The sequence below is a fragment of the Colletotrichum abscissum genome (assembly GCF_030869225.1).
Source record: "Colletotrichum abscissum strain IMI 504890 chromosome Unknown Scaffold_13.1, whole genome shotgun sequence".
Lineage (NCBI taxonomy): Eukaryota > Fungi > Ascomycota > Sordariomycetes > Glomerellales > Glomerellaceae > Colletotrichum > Colletotrichum abscissum.
The window spans coordinates 1154134-1175180 of record NW_026850021.1 but is presented as its reverse complement, the minus strand read 5'-3'; the positions used below and the strand labels follow the sequence as shown (position 1 = coordinate 1175180).

The 21047-nt window shown below is 48.2% G+C and overlaps 8 protein-coding genes across 8 annotated transcripts; 4 read left to right on the top strand and 4 right to left on the bottom strand.

Annotated features, from left to right (window-relative positions):
* Positions 1-2985: 2985 nt before the first annotated feature.
* CABS01_06575 (uncharacterized protein) lies at positions 2986-3934 on the top strand (the record flags this gene model as incomplete). The annotated part of the gene is made up of 2 exons (XM_060539941.1): positions 2986-3244; positions 3297-3934. 2 exons carry the CDS (start codon positions 2986-2988, stop codon positions 3932-3934), a joined length of 897 nt encoding a protein of 298 aa, XP_060404478.1.
* Positions 3935-4188: 254 nt separating this feature from the next.
* Positions 4189-5667, bottom strand: CABS01_06574 (tRNA methyltransferase complex GCD14 subunit; the record flags this gene model as incomplete). Its single annotated transcript, XM_060539940.1, has 1 exon — positions 4189-5667. The coding sequence occupies one exon, from the start codon at positions 5665-5667 to the stop codon at positions 4189-4191; it is 1479 nt and encodes a 492-aa protein (XP_060404477.1).
* Positions 5668-6084: 417 nt separating this feature from the next.
* CABS01_06573 (tRNA synthetase class I catalytic domain-containing protein) lies at positions 6085-8703 on the top strand (the record flags this gene model as incomplete). Its single annotated transcript, XM_060539939.1, has 3 exons — positions 6085-6411; positions 6473-7612; positions 7666-8703. The coding sequence occupies 3 exons, from the start codon at positions 6085-6087 to the stop codon at positions 8701-8703; spliced, it is 2505 nt and encodes an 834-aa protein (XP_060404476.1).
* Positions 8704-9471: 768 nt separating this feature from the next.
* CABS01_06572 (uncharacterized protein) lies at positions 9472-9678 on the top strand (the record flags this gene model as incomplete). Its single annotated transcript, XM_060539938.1, has 1 exon — positions 9472-9678. One exon carries the CDS (start codon positions 9472-9474, stop codon positions 9676-9678), a length of 207 nt encoding a protein of 68 aa, XP_060404475.1.
* A 1404-nt stretch (positions 9679-11082) lies between these two features.
* On the top strand, positions 11083-11563 carry CABS01_06571 (uncharacterized protein; the record flags this gene model as incomplete). The annotated part of the gene is made up of 3 exons (XM_060539937.1): positions 11083-11224; positions 11284-11467; positions 11527-11563. The coding sequence occupies 3 exons, from the start codon at positions 11083-11085 to the stop codon at positions 11561-11563; spliced, it is 363 nt and encodes a 120-aa protein (XP_060404474.1).
* Positions 11564-11762: 199 nt separating this feature from the next.
* CABS01_06570 (uncharacterized protein) lies at positions 11763-12881 on the bottom strand (the record flags this gene model as incomplete). Its single annotated transcript, XM_060539936.1, has 1 exon — positions 11763-12881. One exon carries the CDS (start codon positions 12879-12881, stop codon positions 11763-11765), a length of 1119 nt encoding a protein of 372 aa, XP_060404473.1.
* Positions 12882-15018: 2137 nt separating this feature from the next.
* On the bottom strand, positions 15019-16812 carry CABS01_06569 (major facilitator superfamily transporter; the record flags this gene model as incomplete). Its single annotated transcript, XM_060539935.1, has 2 exons — positions 15019-16186; positions 16292-16812. 2 exons carry the CDS (start codon positions 16810-16812, stop codon positions 15019-15021), a joined length of 1689 nt encoding a protein of 562 aa, XP_060404472.1.
* A 934-nt stretch (positions 16813-17746) lies between these two features.
* On the bottom strand, positions 17747-18633 carry CABS01_06568 (uncharacterized protein; the record flags this gene model as incomplete). Its single annotated transcript, XM_060539934.1, has 2 exons — positions 17747-18028; positions 18106-18633. 2 exons carry the CDS (start codon positions 18631-18633, stop codon positions 17747-17749), a joined length of 810 nt encoding a protein of 269 aa, XP_060404471.1.
* Positions 18634-21047: the final 2414 nt, after the last annotated feature.

Sequence of the window (21047 nt, the reverse complement as noted above, 5' to 3'; positions counted from 1 at the left end):
TAAAATAATATTATAAATAAAGATTATTATTAGTACTATTTCGTTTTATAAATTCGTAAAGAAGTTCGTAAAAAAGCGTATTTTATAAGCTTTAATAATTACGAATTAACTTATTTTTTTAGCGTTATTTACGGTTTTTTTTATATATAAAAATAGAAGTTTTATTTTGATTCTTAGCTTATTATATTACGTTTTATATACGTATTTAACGTTTGTAATTAAGAGGGTAGTTTTATTATTATTTTTAAAGAAGTAAATTAGAGTCCCTTTTTAATAATAAATTACTACCTCGAGGCTTTATAATATAAAAAGTATTTTTTTTTATTTTAGTTTTTAAAAAGAACCCCCTAAGCTACTTATTATATTTATTAAAAACTATAAATATATATTATCGTTTATTAAAAAATAGTTTAAAATAAAAGAGATCTTAGTATATACGGTACTATAGTCGTAAGGTTCTTTTTAAAAGTAGTCTTTTTAAAATTACTATCTTAGTTTTAAATAATATATATATTTTATATTTAACTTATAATAGAAGTTTAATACGCATACCTCGAGTTTTATATAATAATTAATAAAGAGTATTAGGTCCGAAATAACCTATTTTAAAGTATTAAAAGAGTATATTATTAAACCTCTTATAAGTACGTTAATATAAATAATAGAATTTTTTATAGCTAATTAGTAATATAATACTAACTAAGCTTTATAAAATACGCTTAAGGTTTATAAAAAAAGGATAGAATTAGAGGAGCTTATATTTAAAAAAAACTAGATTATTTTTTTAAATAAGCTACTTTTTAATAATATTTTTATAAAGCGTTCTTTATTATAAAATATAATCTAGACCGTAGTACTAGAGTATGCTTCTATTTAATAAAGTTTTTAAAACTATATTAATATAAAATCCCTTAATATAAGTAACGTTTTAAAGCTTTAAATCGTAAGTTCCCTTTTTTTTAAGTCCGTTTAAAACGCTCTTTATAATATAAGTACTATATATAATAATAAGTAGTATAATAATTCTTAATTTAATATAGTTTTTATTACTTAATAATATATAACTCTTAGGTTTAAGTAGGCTCTTATCGTTAACTAAATATATTACTTTATAACTATTTATTATTATATTTTAAAAAAAGGAATAAGTATTATTTATAAAAGTACTAAAAATTACGTTTATTTTTAAATCCTAACTTTTTATAAATATAATAACTACGTAGTTTTTATTTTAGTTTATTAATAAGCCCGCTATAAATTAGTTAAAGGATTTTTTTAAAAATCTAGGTTTTTTAAGGGTTTTATCGTTCCTTAGCTAACTAGCTTTTTTAAGCTTATTATAAAATAATTTCTATTTATTTAATTTAATAGTAATAAGGAATTTTTTAATATAGCTCCTTAGTATTTATATTAATAACTTATTAGTATTTTGGTTTATAAATACTTATTTTAATTTTTAATATATTATAGAGTATTATAAGTATACGTAATTATAAAAATACATAACTTTACTTTTATTATTTACGTCGTTAATTAAGTTAGAGCGTTTAGTAAAAATAAAATAAGCCCCTTTTTAATTTAAAAATCGTTTAGTATATACGTCCTGAGTTACTAAGCTAAATATGTATATAATTTCCTCGAGGGTCTTTATATACGTTTTAAAAGCTATTAATTTACTAAAAGTCTTATATATATATTAACCCTATATAAAGTTAAGTCTAAATTTAATTATAATTAAGAAGTTAAGTATAGCGATTTTTTTATTAATTTTTAAAATATTATACGTTTTAGCTTAGAAATAAATAAATTACTACTCTTTATATTAGTATTAAAGATTAATTCTAATCCTTACTTTATTAAAAACTTATTAATATTCCTCTCGAACTATATTCCTTATTACTAATTCGGGAAGTATAAATTCTTATTTTAAATATTTAATAATTCGCTATATACTAAACTTAGCGCCGTTTTTAATAGCTTTTTAAAATACGTATTTATATAGTATAACGTTAACTAATTTTATTAATTACTAAGTAAAGACTTTAATATATATATTAATAATATTACGTTTATAAGCTATAAGTTATTTATATTTAGCATTAAGCTCTTATTATTTTTAAATATTCTTAAGTATATAGATCTTTTTTATAAGTACGTTATAAAAATAGATTTATTTATATAAAATAAGTAATATAGCTAATTTTATAAAAAAAAACTTAGTTTAGTTTTATAAGTTATTCGTACTTAAAAAAGTTAAAAAGTTCGTACTAAGAATTATATTTAAAAATTATTAATAAAAAATTTCTTAGTTTTTTTAATCGTTTTTAAATACTTTATAACGGGCTTAATAAGCTCGTAGTTTTTTTTTATTACGAGTTATAATTAATTATTTAAATTTAAAAAGTAAAATAAGTATTATAAAGGGGTTAAGGAATATATTAAAGTTTAAAGTATCTAAGTTAACGTATTTTTAAACCTTAACGCTCTTATTTATAATATAAAATATATTAAACTATTTAATTTAACTATTATAACTAGTTAATTTAGCTTAAGTTAAAATAAATATAAATAAGTTAGTTATTTTAAAAAAATTATAAAAATTATATTAATAAGTATATTATTATAATATAAGGTCTTAATTAAGAGCTAGGTTTATAATTATTATAAGTTATAGTACGTAGTAATAGTTATATAAAATATAGTAAAAGTAGCTTAATTATTAAAATAAAAATAGATAAAAGGAAAAGGTCTATATATATAATATTTAAGATAGATATGTGATTTAGCACGTGACGGGCACTTTATAAGGTGCGATTACTATCCTTATTACGTGACAGGTGTATAGTCATCGGCCGCTTCACTGTCCCGGCCCGAGATTCGCAACTCTCGAAAGTCCCGCTTCCGCTCTATTCTTCCAGTTCTACAACTCATCACAGGCTTGCTTTGACTCACTCTCTCACCCTCTTCTCAGTCGAACCATCAAACATGGCTTCACCTCTTAGAATTGGCTACGTGCCGGAGCACTTCTCCACGCCCCTCTATTTTGCCAAGCAGCACTTCGGCCTCGATGCCACCTTGGTTCCCTTCCCCTCCGGAACGGGACACATGATTACGGCCATTCGCGGCGGCGAAATCGACGTTGGTATTGGGCTGACAGAAGGCTGGATCGCCGGCCTCGGCAAGGAAGACGCCCCCGGGGATGGCGGCTACCGTCTCGTCGGCACCTACGTTGACACGCCCCTCTGTAGGTTCACAAGGCCAACTTCTCAGAACACTACTGACATAGTAAACAACAGGCTGGGCCATCTCAACCGGTGCCAAGCGCCCCGAAATCACCTCAGTAGACTCCCTCAAGGGTGGCAAAATCGGCGTCTCCCGCATCGGCTCCGGCAGCCAGATCATGGGCTTCGTCCTCGCCGACCAGCACGGCTGGCTCACCCCGTCCACCCCGGCACCGTTCTCTGACACTGTGATTCTCAACAACTTTGAGAACCTCCGCAACGCCGTTAACTCGGGCGCTGCTGACTTCTTCATGTGGGAGCACTTCACCTCCAAGCGCTACTACGACTCGGGTGAGATCCGCCGTGTAGGCGAGATCTACACGCCCTGGAGCAGCTGGAAGATTGTCGCGTCCACGGCGTTGGCCAAGGACGGTCAGAAGCTCGACGCCAGGATCAAGGATCTGTTTGAGAAGCTTGACAAGGGCGTGAAGCACTTCAATGAGAACAAGGATGAGGCTGTCAAGTATATTAGCACCCATCTGGATTACTCTGAGGCGGATGCCAGGGAGTGGCTGAAGACGGTCAAATTTACGGATGGCGTGGAGGGTGTCAAGCCCGAGGTTGTGAACAACACAGTCGATATTTTGAGGAAGGCTGGAGTTTTGGTGGAGGGTAAGGGGAGACAGCCCGAAGCCATGGTAGCCAGGGACTGAGCAACAAGTTGAATGAGAGAAAAGATTTCACGTTCATCAAACGATTATCTATTGCATCGTTTCCAAAGAACGACATTGGCCTCGGATTTCATTGCGTATGATCACGATGAGCTGCCATAAGAAAGGCAGATGCAATTGTCTTGACTCATGATTTACCAACATACTCTCGCAATGTCCCGACACTAATGTTAGGGTATCTACCACTCTCATCACCATTTGCAGTGATCGTCGACAGCGATTATTCGTATAGGCAGCTAAGCCTTCCCAGACTTGCCCTTCCTTCTCTTCCCCTTGCCTGCGAGGAGGTCGCGCTTCTCCTGCTTGCGCGTCTCCTTGTCTTTGGCTCCAATAACACCAGTCTCTGAGCCACACGGCCACTTTGCAAGCACGGCGGCCTCATCCTCCTCGCTCCACTCGCGCGGCAGCACAGCGAAGACAAGGTACGAGGTATGGGTTTTCAGCTCCGGCTCCGCGCGGTGGATAATGCGACCCTGCAACCACGGCTTGCCCGCAAATGGTCCTTCTTCTTCATCACCATTCGTGCCCTCTCCCGCTTGATCCACGTCCATGGCGTTGCCCGCCGGTGAGTCGTCTGTCGAGTTGGGGTCTGCCGAGTTGTGGTACTCTCTCGTTCTTCTCTCAATCTCGCGAAGCTTGCCGACTGCCTGGCCCACGTCGCGTGCGCTCGCCGCGATACCGCGATCGGGCTGGCTGTACCCAGCACGATCCCGGATGACGTTGAACTTCTTGTGTGAGATCTCAATCATATCAATATCCACCCACCCCAATTGTCTCATTGTGTTGATCGTTCGTTGTACTTGCTCGATGCAGGGGGAGAAGGTGCAGATGTAAACCGACTTCTTGGGATTTAGTGGGGAAACCCATTCTTGTGTCTCGCCTTCTGTGTCCTTCGTCGCTGGCTTTCGTCGTGACAGGTGGGGGAGGGCCTCCCAGGGAGCGGGTAGATCCAGGAACACCGAGTCTGCCTCGGGACTTCTACCGTCCACCAGGAACCCGCCGTTGTAAACGTCTCGATGCGAGAGCTTCACGATGCCTTCCAGCCCGTGCGCAGTGATCTCTTCCTGCATCTTCAAATAACGGTCCTTGTTGAATTCGAAGCTGAAGACCTTGCCTTTTCGTTGAGAGTCATCTTCGGGGTATCCGCTGTAAACCGCACGCGCTGATGCGTGAGTGAAACTACCACTACCTGCGCCAGCTTCGATAATATGGGTACCGGGTCTCGCTCGTATGCGCTGAAGGACGTAACTATAGTCGGGGGTGTAGACGACTTGTGTTCGATGCGGCAGGCCCGCGGTCCAGAGTTCGGCTGTAGGCTGAAGAATGTGCACGAAGCCACTCGCGGCGGCAGCCGCCTTCTTAACCGGTGCGCTGGATTCCGCCTCGGCCTCATCTGCCGCTGCTGGTGTTGACGCGTCCGTTTCCTCTGCCTTCCTCTTGCGCTTGCGGCCTCTGGAGCCAGTGTCAACAATCGAGGCACGAATTTGCGATCCCCATGGTACGTTGATCAAGGTGGAGTGGGGAAATGAGCCGAATCGTGTGTTAAGGACTGCTCCTTCGGCATAGCCGTCGACCGCACCGGTAGAATCTTTGAGGATGAGAGGAACGAGGTTGTCGCGAGAGAGCTGCACGATAGCGATGGAATTGGCAGACGTCCTGGGGCCAGGCTGAAGGAATGGAGATGGCTTCGTCATTTTTGTGATTTCGGTCGCCATGCTGGCAAGTGATGAGCCAGACTTGATCGACCCTGAATGCCTTTCTAGACAATTGGAGTGGTGCAGGAAAACTACCTAGCCAATGCAGGTCGTAGGACAGTCGAGGAAAAACTTCGCGAGGCTGGATTGGAGAAAAGTTAGCTGTGGCTAAGCGCGGGGCAGCTGTGGCTGAGTAAGAGCTTGACCACTCAGATGTTGACACAGCGCCCCAATTGACTGCGAGGCTGACGATGGTGTCACACCGGCCATTTTTGATAGGTGGGCGGCTAATTGCTCCCTCCAACAAAGTCGCCGTCCCCTCCCTTCCCAATTGAGTGACTCAATCCTCTCAGTTCGACCCTTTGACCCGACCCTCTCGAAGTGACTCCCTACTCTCATGCACTCTGCCCTCCTTGTGCCTCTCTCCTTTTATTCTGGATGAATCGCCTCTTTAGACTCACCAGAATTTCCATTTCTCTCTCCACTCAGATACCCAACTTTCGATTCTCTAGGGCTTGTTCCTCCATCGCGACTATGGAGTCTTTAAAGGTGCACAACTCCTTGAAGCCCGGTCAACCGGTGCCATTTACACCAATCAACCCGGGCAAGGTGTCTTGGTATGCTTGCGGTCCTACTGTCTACGACAAGAGTCATTTGGGCCATGCCCGCAACTATGTGTCGACCGACATCATCCGGCGCATTATGATGCACTACTTCGGCGCGGATGTGAAGTTTGTCATGAACATCACTGATGTCGACGACAAGGTTTGATTCACTAGCTTTCCACTGGCACATCAGGCTTTATTGACCATTCCCTGTGGCATAGATTATTATCAAGGCCCGAAGACAACGTCTCCTCGAACTTGAGAAGCAGAAGAAGTACTCGGACGAAGAGCTGGCGAAGCTTACTCTGACAGCTTTCCGCGCATACGCCGAGAAGAGCTTGTCTCTGATGCAATCATCCGACCTCGACGAGAACAACTACCTCGAGCGAAGAGATAGCGCATATGGAAAGGTTCTTGCAGGTGGCACCCTGACTGGTGAAGGCAAGCCTGGCGACGACGAGGCCAAGACGAAGATGCACATCGCGAACATGGACGCTGCTGCATTTGCGATCAAGGACAAGAAGTTCTTCCCGGGAACCGATGAGGTTCTTCTGCCGTACCTCGACTCCCTCTATAAGGAGACCATTGATACGAGCGATCAGACCATCTTTACCGACCTGACCCAGAGCATGGAGAAGGAATTCTTCGACGATATGGACGCTCTCAACTGCCTGCGACCCGACGTCATTACGCGTGTTACGGAATATGTTCCCCAGATTGCGAGCTTTGTCGAGCGCATTGTGGACAAGGGATTCGCATACGAGTCTGACGGATCCGTATACTTCGATATCACAGCTTTCGAGAAGGCCGGAAACACATACGCCCGTCTGCGACCCGGCAACCGCAACGACAAGTCACTGCAGGAGGATGGAGAGGGAGCTCTGTCGAAGAACCTGGGCGAAAAGCGCAATGAAGGCGATTTTGCGCTGTGGAAGAAGTCCAAGAAGGGAGAGCCATACTGGGAGAGTAGATGGGGTCAGGGTCGGCCGGGGTGGCACATCGAGTGCTCCGTCATGGCCTCTGACATTCTCGGAGCCCAGATGGATATTCACTCCGGCGGTATCGATTTGGCCTTCCCTCACCACGATAACGAGCTGGCCCAGAGCGAGGCTTTTTACGTCGATAACACAAAGGGCGAGCACACGTGGGTCAATAACTTCATGCACATGGGTCACCTGTCAATCTCCGGTTCAAAGATGTCCAAGTCCTTGAAGAACTTCCAGACTATCCAAGATGCCCTTGCCACGACTTACACATCCAGAGGAATGCGCATTGTGTTCCTGATGGGCAAGTGGAACGATGGCGTCGAGATTTCCCCCGACATGCGCGCCCAGGCGTCCAGCTGGGAGGCAACTATCAACGTGAGTCTATGAGCCGTATCGTAATAATAAGTTCTAAGCTAACGTTTCGGCAGAACTATTTTACCAACGTCAAGGCATATGTTGCGGATGCCAGCGCTTCTACCGATGGTGTCGAATCTCTGTCACTGTCAGACAAGCCCACCGGAGGACTTGTCAGCAGCCTGGAGAAAGCCAAGGCTGACCTGCAAACCGCCCTCTCCAACTCTTTCGATACCCCTCAAGCGATGCGTGTTATTCAGGAACTTGTCAGCGAGGCCAACAAGGTCGTTGTTTCCCAAGATGCAGAGGCTAACGTGCCCGCGCTCGTTGCCGTCGCCCGCTGGATCACAAAGATTCTTGGAACATTTGGTCTCGACGAGAATGCCAATGCGCCCTATGACGGCCTTGGCTGGGCTGCGCCTGCGTCTAACGCAAAGCTTGACCCCAAGACTGTCGTGCAGCCGTACGCGACGGTGTTCCAGACCGTGAAGTCGGATGTGGAGGCGCTGAAGACTTCGGCCGATTCCGTTTCCGCCCTGTTGTCGCAACAAAACCCGGAAGCAGAGTCCTCTACTTTGGCTGATAAGGGTGTTCGCGATCCTGAGCAATTGGCTCTGCCGTATCTGCGTGCTACCTCGAGACTACGCGACGAGCTCCGTCGTATCGTGTCATCAGTGTCTCCCGAGACGAAGAAGGCCATCCTGTCTCTTACAGATCGGATTCGTGACGAAGACCTTACAAATCTCGGAGTTTACTTGGATGACAGGCCGGATGGCAAGTCGTCATTGATCAAGTTTGTACCTGCCAGCGAGTTGATCGCGGCGAAGAACGAGAAATTGGCCAGGGAAGCGGACAAGGCCCGGGCCAAGGAAGAGGCGAAACGAGCGCGCGAGCAAGCGGAGAAGGAGAAGTGGGAGAAAGCGAAGCTTCCCCACACGGAGCTGTTTAAGGGAGACGAGAAGTACTCGGAGTGGGACGCGGAGGGACTGCCAACTAAGCTTAAGGACGGCAGTGACGTGCCCAAGAGCCAGCTCAAGAAGCTGCAGAAACAATGGCAGAGCCAGAAGAAGGCGCACGAGGAGTATCTGGTCAAGTTTGGTGGTAAATCATAGACAGGCCAGATTTGATGGCATCGACTAGCATTAAAAGCGAGTAATTCACGACTTGCAAAGCTAGAGGCAACTCGTGGCGGCATCACGCTCGTGTGAAGATGGAAGTTCGCATTGGGGGATTAACAAAAGAGTCCCCATATTCTCTCAGTGACAGAACCTACTCACAGAGCAGTCGTTTCCCACGATAAAGAGGCCTCATTCATTGCAGAACAGCGTTTGGGCACAGAAGGGCGAGCTGGTGGAAGAGCTGGCATGAAACTACCTGCACTAGCTGTGGGAAGGGTGGACACTAGGACCCCTGGCGTCTGGACCCTTGCCAAGCCGGGGGGCTTCCGTCGATGCATGATCCCGCTGTTGCCAAGAAAGGTGATCGTCTTGTGCCGGGCCATCGAGGATCTGGCAGCTATCTTACCACGCGGGCCTCGTTCTTCACCAAGGCCTCTGGTATAAGATGTGCTGTGAGGTTGTCTGGAGGAGAAAAGCAATGTGACGAAACCACAGTCTCACATTCACCCATAATGCGTAAGCTTCCTTTGGAGCAGCATTCGTAAGATCAGCAGATTTATGAGGGCCGCGGACCAGCGGTCTACGAAAGCCTCACGCATGGCTGAGCTTGCTGCCGGGCGGATGCAAGTTTCCAAGGAACAAGTCGAAACCTTGGAACAACAATGCCAGCACCAGCCAACCAGCCAACCAGCCAACCAATCACCCAACTACCCAGCCAGTCAGCCAAGCGGCAGCCCATCCAAGCTATCTTCTTGGACCCGGATGGCACCCGTCAAGGTTCCGTCCGCTCTTTGTCATGAAAGAGGGCCTGGAATCGTCGATTCAAGCGGTGAGGAGGGATTGGTTTGGAACTTGGACGATTCAGAGAAGAATAAACAGCTCTCGCCCACCTTACGAGAGCTACCCCTCATTCTCGAGGTTCCCTTCCCCCTATTATTTGTAGAGTACATCGGATTGAAGAGTCTCTGAGACACCCGCTGCACAAAGCTTCCTGACACGTCATTGAAGAGGGACACGGACCTCAGCTTCACTCCAAGTTATGCAGGGTCGACCTGTCTTTTCTCCAAGATCAAACGTTATGTGGGCTGTGTATGCCGAAGCTGCATAAGAGCTGGAGACTGTTGGCTTAAACTTGCTCAATCCTGATGAGAGAGAGGCCCGACGGGGGCATCATTGTGTAACAAGACTCCCTATGGTAGCTCCAATGGGAGACACAGGGGGCGACGGCGCATGGAGACCTTCTTTGCCGGTTAGCCGCGCGATGGTCAAGCTTTCTTGCCGCAGCGTCCCCAGTTGTTTTTTTCGTCTCTGGTTCAGCCCAGCAGGGGTGGCTGACATAGTGACGCAGCTCCCAATGCCGAACTCCCCGGGCCGGCGGGGCTTGACCGAATCGGCTACAAGCGCAGAATTCTGGGCAACATCTCAATTCTTGAATCTAGCTTGATTGGCAGCGAACTTCAAAGGGAGGCTTGCGGACTAGAACCTTTGTTTAGTTGTGTTCGTCCAGTGTTGGGTTGCTCAGTCATAGCCGTTGGCTACTCTTGCTTGAGCCGAGAGTTTGAATGCAAGAGTAGAGGTAAGAGAGAGAGAACGAGAGAGGTGGGCTCGGGAGTCTAACCCCCCCCTCCTCGGGCTCTCCCTCGAATCATAACCCGCAAAAGACACACGGCCGTGGAAACGCGGACAAAGCCGTCGTCACTCGTCAGGTCCCCCGACTCCCGCGAGAACGAAAGCGCTGCCGATGTGCCGAGCAACCCCGCCAAAGCACATCCACGGCTTTACGTCAGGTCCATGTCGGGCAAGGCTAAGTCGGCAAAGAAGACGCCAGACGCCAGACGGTGGCTCGTCCAATAGCTTGCCTCTGAAGACGTGCCTTTCCTGGGTCAGAACTGGTTTCGATGGTAATCGAGCTAGACTAGACCCCTCCTGCCACCCCGCGCCGCGTCAAGGGTTTGATGCTTCAGCTAAGGCCTCCCGTCGGTTTCCCAACTTGTGTCCAATGGCTTCGCGAGCTAGAGCATGAATCGGCGGGACGCGGCCTCCGTGAAAAGTGGCAGAAAAGGCAGGCGTGGCCAGCGTTGACGGATGAGGGTCGAGGGGTGCTGGATCGACCCCTCCATCATGTCATCGGGCAGTGTGAATCCAGGGGCACAGGAAGGTTAAGGGGTTTTTCTCGAAATAGAGCAAGCTTAGATGGGCCCTTTGTCGATCACATGAGAGCTTGACCTGGTTGCTGGAGGGGCATAAGAACCCCTCAAGCTGCTCCCTCATTTTTGACTTGGGAAACCTACTACTTCACTCTCAAGCTCAAGTACATCACTACATACCAATTGACTTTATACACCTATCCAACCCCACACCAAATTATTCAAAATGTTCGGATTCGGAGAAGCCAAGGAGCACCGTGACGCCGTCTATGAGGGCCAGCACGAGGGCAAGCTGTCCCACGAGATTGTTGCCGGTGGTGCTGCCTTTGAGGCCATGAAGCTCTTCGAGGACCGCCAGCGCAAGAACGGTATGCTCAATAACTTCCTTAACTCACCCAAAACTCGAACTAATCATCATTCTACACAGGCGAGCCCGTCAAGCACCAGTTCGCCAAGGAGATGATTGCTGGCATTGCCGGCGCCGAGGTCGACAAGCTCTTCGAGACCAAGGGCCTGGACTACATCGACCGTGAGAAGGCCAAGAGACACGCTGAGAAGCAGGCCGAGCACCTGTACCAGGAGCAATACGGTGACATGGACGAGTACAACCCGTAAGCAACCCTTCAGATCATTCAGTACACATCGATCAGGGACTGACAGATTGATATAGTGAGCGCCGAGGCCGCCACGAGCGCATGGACTACTAGATAGTGTGTGTGTATTTTATCAACGGCCGGACAGATATACTATGACGAAATGAAATTCATCTGAAGAACTGAACAAACACTATTTTGTTGACACTTGAACTTGTGACATGCAAATTGGTATCTAAAGCTGCTAACATTATCCAAACTCGCTGGTTTGCATGCCATAGTAATCATATACTCCCACAAATCCTCCCACCATTCAATGCTTCAATCCAACCGGCAGGGCACTCGAAGAAGCAGACCCGAACTTCATATCACTACTGCCCCCAGTAATTTGTTCGAATAACCTCTCTCGCTCCTTCTGCAGCGCCGTGCGCGTGCTCTCCAACCTCTCCCCGCGAACTTTTTGCTCCCGCGAGAGATACATGTGTCGGTCCCTGGTCTCGTGGAGGTATCGACTCAAAGCCTGGGCACATTTCTCAATCGACATTCTCGACTTCTTGATCTCATCGTGGAACGCCATATCGGAGTAGATATTGTCAAACAGCACATCTCCCATGAGGTTGCCGTGGTTGATGTTAATCGGCGGCAGGTCTCCGATGTACGGCGTCATCCGTTGCGCCTGCATCACCAACATCCTCGCTTCCTGCGCCGCGCTCTCGGCGCGCTGCAACGCACTCCGCTCCATCATGTCCGTCATCGATCCGCCGCCAAACATGTCCATGCGCGAGTGGCTCAAGGCGTCGTCCATGTGCCGCAACGAGTCGCCCATCCTCTTCATCGCATCCGTGAGAAGGCGTATGGCATGCTGTTCAGCTTCGACTTTTGATCGGGTATCATGGTACTCGTGTAGCGCCTGTTCCGCCGACTGCTCGAGGGTATCCTCTTCGGGATAACTCGGCGTCGGGCCCGCAAAGATCGAATCATAGAGGCTATCCAGCTCGCACTGCGCCTCATCATGCCGCCTGGCTTCCACCTCAAGCGCCTTGCTTGCCTCGCGCGCCTCGCTCAACTGCTCCTTCACGTTCTTGTTGAGCTCCTTTTCGCGGTGTTCGTCCTGCAGGACGTCAAAGTATTCACGCTCCTCGCGAGCGGCGCGCTCATCGAATTTGTCGCGCTTGCCGACTGCCTTGTGCACGAAGCGGCGCATGACGCTGTCGCGAAACTTTTCATGGTCTTTGAGTTCCTTTTTGCGGCGGCTGTCGAGGGCACGGATATTTCTGTCGGATTCTTTAAGCTGGTGGTCTAGGTCTGTGATGAGACGGCGTTGTTGACGGAGGTCGGGGATGGCGTTGTCTGTGTCTGCGAGGATGGCGAGGAGCTGGCGGTTTCTGACGGCTGCTTGGCGGATTTTGGATTCCAAGTCGGAAGTGGCCATGGTTTTATTGTCTCTGTGGGATAGAGAGAATGCAGCGGCTGCTTGTTGGTACTTAGATAAGGTAAAGGCACAAGAGGTATTATTGTTTGCGAACGGTATATAGAGTTCACGTATGAGAAAATGAAGTACTAAATAGGTATCGTGAGGGTATCGTGAGGTTCAAATATTGTGGCAAAGCCTCAAATAAAAAATACACAGGCGGGTTTAGGTTTTACTGAAGTTCTGGTTTTTGACGATGGAGTCAAAACACGAGAAAACCTGTCAATGACAAAAACTCATGCCGGGGGGCTCTCTCCGAGGCCTGGGCATTATATGTTCGCCCGGCAATCCTTGGCAGACATGATGAATGCCCAACCATAGTCCCATCTCGGTGTTGGTTCGGTGGCTGAAAGGATCAAAGGTGACCATTCCCTCCAAGTCCCCAGCAACAGAGTCATAGCATAGCGATGGCAAGCGTGGCACCCCATGACATCAGACCCTCGCCCTTGAACATTATTCGGCCGGGTTGTCTCTGCGGTGCGGCGACGCCCACTGAGTGCGGGGTGGGTAATCCCGTCGCGGTGGACGGATCAAAATAAGGGTCTGGTTTTTCTCTTGTCTTACCACCCAACCGCATTAGCAGGGCGAAGACTAAACTGAGAGGGCGGCGGCGAAATGGGGCAACACCGGGGAATGGGTGTGGTGAACTGGTGAAGGGGGAAATCAGTCAATACTGTTCCGGTTTGAACTATTGGGCTGTGAGCTGGGATCATCGGTGCTCGTAGAGTTGCGCCACAGACCGAGATGGCGGGAGAGGGAACTAGCCTTTAGAGTCTACACTCTTGTTCAAACCGAGCCACAGCGGATCGAGCTACTATTCTCTGTTACCGCCCAATTGCGGCCCTCAATGTTAGTAATTTTTCCATTTACAAATACGGATCTTTCATGGAGAAGTTCCAAGTAGCCGCAGTTGGGAGAATCCGTTGATCACAAAGACTCTATTGGGATGGGGGAGGACCAGCCACACGCTAGAAACCTGCCAAGAATCGAAGGATTCGGCGCCGCTGTGAAACTCGAGAGACCTGGATAAGACCTAACACGATCTAATCGCTTGGAATGATGCTGATGTTTGTGGCCAGTAATCACAAAAACAGCAGGGATCCTCGCCCATTGACCATGACACTTGGGAACCAGGTAGGACCTGGAGACTGACGAAGACAACAGAGGGGAAGTGGTTTCGGTGTGGCTGGTGCTCCTTGATCTGCTCTTTTTTCTTTGCAAGCGGAGAGGCCATGAGTTCATGTTTTGAACCGCCTGACTGGTCTGTCACCCATGACGATGACGATATGCACCACCCGCCGGACCAGCGAGTCTGTTGTTAATGGCATCGAGATCATAGCGATCTTGGTGACAATGTTCATCGGCAGTCTTGAGGAGCTAAGGCATGACGATGCCCAACAAACAACAGAAACAAACTGAAGAAAAAAATCAAGGCAACCCACCCAGCACCGCGGTTAAGCCCGAAAATGCCCAATTTCATGCGCATTGACCTTGTGGCCCATCGTGAGAGAATCTTGTACGATGGAACAAATACCCTCATTAATGATATAGATGACCCAGATAAGTAGTCTCGCATGCCTCATGTTAGCCTTGCGTACCACTCACAACAGTCCTCATTCGAGGGTCTTCCCCCATTGCGCGACAGACACCTGAAGACCAGCGACAGCCACGTGGGCGAATGGCAGCTGATGTTGTCGATGCCAACGAGGCGGCGGGAATCCACAATCGTCTTGCTCCATCGGGGATGATCCCCGTTGACAACTTCAATCACCGGCGCCATGGTTCCCCATTCATGAAAATGGTCGGCCCTGCCAGTCAGTTGGCTGTCAATTGTCCGCCCAGCAACCGGAAGTGGTCCGCGGTATATTGTCCATCTTTAATTGAATTGATTCAGAACGCCTGCTTACCCTTCCCTCGCTGACCACGGTAGCCTGCGATACCGTTGAGTCGTGGTAATTTTACATGAAATATCCAGTCTATGCTTGTTAGTCCATCTAACCCAGTTGCCATACCGCCTTATCTATCCCAGAAGAAAACAATGCAATGAAACCACTAGCAAATCAAGCCATATCGAATGATAGAAGAACCTCATTCGGGGTTAATCCTCCGCCCCTGACTCATAGTCTAGTGCTTCTTGGTTGCTCTCCGTCTCTAAGTGGATGGGTCCCTTCTTCCTCGGCTCTTCTACAAGCATCAGCGCCCCCCACGTCAAGGACGCCAAGAACGCAACGTAGAACCACGGCAACCCCTTCCATAGTCCCTTCTTCTCAAGTCCGACCGAGAAGGCCCACGCCAGTACCGGTCCGCCGAGCGGAGACCCAAGAGTATCGACCATGCTCGTGAGCGCGTACAACCGGGACGTGTGCTCCGGATCGACAAACTCGGTGATCATGGCGCGCGCGAGCGGGTTGTGGGCCGAACCAAAGGTCTGGAAGACGAGACCCAGGAGAAAGACGACGATCTCCCTGCTAAAGGCCTCGAGAAGCGCACCGGCGGCGATCATGATGTAGGATGCCTTGGCGAGGAGGGCGTCCTTGCCGAAGCCGGTGCGGCGGAAGCGGCCGCGGGGGTCGACGACGATTTTCGAGACCCATGGGAGGAGAACGAGGGTGCCGAGGTGTAGAAAGCCCAGCGGGGAGAGGAGGAAGCTGGTTTGGGCGAGCGTCCAGCCAAAGTTCTTGCTCACGTACTGCGGTAGTGTAGAGGAGTTTGCCGTCATGATGGGGTTGCCGACGATGGAGGGCACAAGGCAGAGGAGGATATTGCGGTTTCTAAGGATCGCGAGAGAGTCCTTAAGCTGAACCAGCCCCTTGAAAAAGCCTTCCTTGATGGCGTCGCCCAGCGGCAGCTGCGGTTTCGGCGGTTCGTGCCCGTTGTCGAGCTTGACGCGGAGAGTCTCGGGTAGGAGCATGATGATGAGGAAGACGAACGGTGTGAGTAGGAACACCATACGAATCGGCACCCAGGGGCCGAATTTCTCCATGAGGAAGCCGGCGGAGACGTGGCCGCTAACGCCACCCACCACGGCGCCAACGGACAGGATGACAAAGTTTGAGGCGCGGTCCTTTTCGGTGCTGATATCGGCGGCCATGGCGTAGACATTGTTGAAGACAACGACGATACCGCCGCCGAAAAAGAAGAAGCAGGAACCGATGAAGAGGTAGTAGATGCTCAGCTCGGGGAAGTTGGCCAGAATGAAAGGGGACCAGCTGAAGGCGGCGACAGTGCCAATGTAGGCGAAGACTAGGCCTGCCTTCCGGCCGATGCTGAACGTACAGAATTTGTGTCAGCGATCAGGTAAATGAACTTGTAGTAAGGTAGGATGACTTCAATTCTGCTCTCACGCAGAAGGGGAGTCGTGAGTTACCTACCTATCTGACAAGACGCCATAAGGAAAAGCGACGAGGAAGTTGACGACGGCACCGATGAGAGACTGCCACCCGCTCAACCAAGCAAGCTGCTTTTGCACCTCGTCGACCTTGCACTTCATCTCCGGGATCATTTCTGTGGGGCTAGTTTTATAGTGCTTATGGCAAATGTCATCCTCGATGAGCCTCATCATGGGAAGCATGAGCATCATGCCCTTGATAGTAATGGCAAACTTGAGGAGAGCCAGCATAAAGATGATGGTACGCGGCGATCGGGCACGGAAAGGAGCCAAGGCGGCATTGAGACGCGAGCCGGCTTTGTAGACCATCCCGCCAAGAGCACCGCCGAGACCGCCATCACCGGAGGAGGGCCGCCTCCATTTTGGCGGCGGAGGTCTATGGAAAGCACGGAAGCCGGCACGGGGCGACGGTTCGGACGGGTCCATCGGTAGCACCCCTTCGTGGTCCGAATATTCGGCGCCCAAGAGGTGCTCTTCCTGCACCTCGTCTGATAGACGTGGCATCTTCTCAAGCTTTCTTTCTTGAGGCCAGTGTTAAGGGACGAACGCAATGAGAGACACGGAATTCAGTGAAGCAATGAGACGATAGCGAATGGATAAATGACAGGGAAAGAGAGTGCTGAACAGTAGACAGCGTACAAAGAATGGAAATGCTTGTTTGACAGGGTCGTGGACAGCGAACCCGATGACGACGCGTCTGGGCAAAGAATTCCCGTCGCCAAGGCGGCAAGTTTCAGCTGGAGTCGGCGTCTTGCTGTAATAACTCCCCGAAGCTTTCCTCGTACAGCGCCGTGTGGCTCTGTTACGGACTGGGATGTGGGTATTGCCAAAGCTTGATGAAGCTTAGTAGAGTACTCAGATTGGCTGTGCATTTTGGTGCTAATTCGAGCAAATTGAAAGTAGAGCCTTAACAGCTATGCCCCCCAAACGCCACGACCGGAAAAGCTTCAGCAATGCGCTACCATTCGCATAATGGCAAGCCGTCCAAACATCACCAGATGCTGATCCCGCAGCGTAAGAGTCCGTTAATTTATGTTTTCATTTACTTACGTAAGCTTCCTTGATTGCTGCTGGTGCTGTAGAGACCTAACAGATGCTACTGAACTGAGAGTTGTAAAACTCTCCCGTTGAAATACTCACTCTGCTGTGATGTTCTAACATTGATCCGCGACGACTCATACTGTCGTTAAAACTCGAGATAGCGAGCACAACTGACGCTCTTGAAAGCTGTATGCGGGTTGTCGGCTCTTAAGAGTAATATGTGTTTAATTCTCAAAGTTGTCGCTCGTACATTGATGACAATGTCACCATTCTCTAGGCCTAGGTGGTATTATCCCCACAAATGGGAGCTATCAGAAGGAAGAGAGACGCGTAGGTGAAGTCATACGATCGGGGCACAAAGTCTTGCTGATGAGCCGCGCCACATAGCACGCTGACCTCAAGTGCTTTGTGTTCGTTCATCCCAAATCCTCTGCTCATCGTCTTCTTCCTCATAGTGAAGCCTTGAGAGACTGTACGTGTTGTCAGACGCTAAAACGTAGAGGATCATGAGAGCCGCAAACGATGGCCAAACAGAGAGGATCACATCGACAACTGCGGCTCCAATGTACGATGGACCCCGGCCCCAAAAATGATTCGTCACCACCATGATAGAGGTGATGAAGCTATACAGTCTGGTTATGAGCCAGAGAGAGACTGCAATGAGTAGAAGAGTAGATGCCTACCAAGTGAATTCGGGTTAGCAACATTTTCAGATGGATTCATATCTGTCTCTAAGATCAAGAAAAGACTGCCTACCTTTTGGGTAGGACTGCCCCTGGCCGTCTTGAAGGATACAACGGCATAACCAAGCAAGCCGAGGGCCGCAACAAAGAGAAAGCCAATGTTGATGACACCCATGTATTGGGCGGCAAACCCCAGCCTGATCGCATTGTCCCAATCGCCTGGTACATAGCGGTCTCTGCGAGGGAGAATATCGAACAAAACCGTCTCAGCGACCTCGCAGGCAAAAGTTGCCACAGCCACCAGAGTTACTAGAGCCGACAGGCCGAGCACCACCTTTCTTCCGATGTGATAGGCTTTGTAATCGTCGCTCTCGGCCCCGCTGCGGAGCTGGGTTAAGGCGTGAGCTAGAGAAAAGAAGGCGAGAAGAAGGGCAACATGGCCTAGGTATCCAACCAGCCCACCGACGAAATAGACATAGACAAGTTCATTCGGAAAGGAGAAATGGCCGTTCTTCCGCCAAGCGTAAGAGACTGTGATAACAATCCAGTAAATGAAACTGAGGAGTTCAGATCTAAAAAGCGTCGGCGGTGTTAGTCTCATGACCGGAAATGTGTTGGAACAGATACGGTTGAAGCTTTCTCGGGAGGTGCGGTGAAAGTTATAAGCAATGATGATAGAAATTCCTCACATGCTCCAAAGTCCCAGGGCAATCTTGGTAAAGTCAACCCATCGGCGTGTGTGATCGTGCTTGGCACCGGGCTTACGCAGGACAAGTACAGAGAATCCCAAGGCGGGGAGAACTACAAGGCCGGATAGAACGGTCCGTAATACGGATCCTGTTATATAAGGTTGATAGTCCATTGTGGAGCTACCTACTCAGATCAGAATCACTATATCTTAGAATCTAGATCGAAGCGATGCCACGTTGAGGAGTATGTTGATTATGTTCGTCTTTGGTGGAGATATGAGTGTTGCAGGAATAACGGACAAAAAGGTTCGGGCTGACAAGCACCTTAAATAATTACCCCAACTATGATCAAAATATGCGAGCCCATGATCTTGGCATTCCTCTGTCCAGCTACATGTAGCAAGGAACAAATGTGCTTTCGGTACGAGCCGGCCTCTCGCGGTCACACCCTAGCCGGGCGACAGCTGTGCCGCAGCTAGACTGAATTGGTACGCATGCATGGCTGTATGACACTGGGCCAAGGAGATTCCAGCAGTTCAGAGCCTATAATCGCTGACAAGAATATGCAGAAGGAATACAAACACCTTATGTGGTTCGTCCCCCATACGCGGCCCGCCTCAGTCGCGGGTCGGGCGCATCACTGCGTCTCCTCAAATTGTAGAATGATACCGAACATCATTTTGCCAACGCCGGGATCAAAAAGGTCTTAAATGGAAAGCTGAATTTTGGCAAGCGAATATGCTGAAATGGTCTCATGATGTCGAAATCATGTTGTGAGCCCGTAGAGTTAGTCCATGAGCCACGTGGGCTGCTGGGAGTGACTTGGTCCGAAAAGCATGAGTACATAAAGGCAGATTCATTCAGTATGTAGATAGCAAGTCACCTACGGCATTCCCAAATCTGAACAAAGATAGATAACTCAGAATGACTCATGGCCAAGCCTTTTCACTCCCTTCTCGTGATCTCCTGCTTGCGTCCTGCTAGGTGTCTACTTAATTCGCTCCGTATAAGTGGTGAACAGTATGATTATGGTGCTTTCATTCAACTTTGACCTTCGCCAGTGGGGAATCAATCCGGCACATGTAGTGAGGATTGTAGGGAATCCACTATGGAGCCCCAATCAAAAGCGAGCCGGTAGCGGTCGAAAGCCTTTTATATAGGGACGTGAGCGTTTTAATTGATGTGAATGATTACCAGCCAAGCCGAGTTGAGGATTCAACTGAGCCTGCTAGAGACTCTCGAGAGGCAGACTATTTGCCTATCATGCAACTAGCCTAGTTCGATGGGACTTCCGTAGCTTAGAAGAAGCGCACTCAACTTCTATTCGAATTCAGGGGCAGACGTCTGGTGACAGCCACTCACCCAGGGAGAGTATAATTGAGACAAATAGCAGTAGGCTTCCCCTTTCTGCTGGGAAACCCAAAATTTCTCGTCCTATTTGTCTATTTGTTGTCTGCCGAAATTTCATGGATAATGTAGTTCAAACTCAACAAGGGCTACAACTGGCAAGCACCTTTTACTGTCCTTCATTGACGTTCAGTATGTTCATCCAGCAGCATGCGTTATGTAGCTTATACGGCGACTGGACAAATCTCTGATGTATTCTGTTTCGTTATAGCCGTCGCTATCGGTGGTTTCCTGTGACTTGACTCATGATCTCACAAAGAACCGATGGATCACCGCTCTATTGTGACAATCATTATTGGATGCTACCTTATACTATGTCCAGCTATGACTGGGCTTTACCCTGATTGAAGACTCAAGACTTCGGAGATTATCGTTCCGTGGCCTTTCGACTCACACGCGGTTAAGAATCAACAGAATTAGATCTTACTCGAATTTTGCTGCCCAAGTGCATGGAGCATTTCAAAGCAGCGACAAGCATGAAAGAGAGGATGTCTATGAACAGCGGCATGGCCACCTACTAGAGACAAGTCGCTCAGTTTGATGATACCACCATCTAGCGACAGCAACACCGCTATAACACTACAATGCATTATGCCGAGCATCTTCAAGCGGTACTTCGGTCATAGCTTGAAAGCTATTCTACCTATCAATTATCGAGTGAAAAAATAAGATCGGCGAGGATCTACGTGTCCGCATCACGGGGTGTCCTGAGACTTCAACATCTCGGCTCTGTGTCACCGTTACACAGCGTACCTGCCAACATTCCAAAAACATCCCTAGATGCCCGCAACACCCACTGCCGTGACCACCACGACCACTTCGCGTAAGAGTTTCATGGTATTTTCTCGAATTCCCCCTATAAAGCTGTTTTCCACTGTCTGACACACGATGGAGACTCATGTTTCTCTCCATCCCTTGG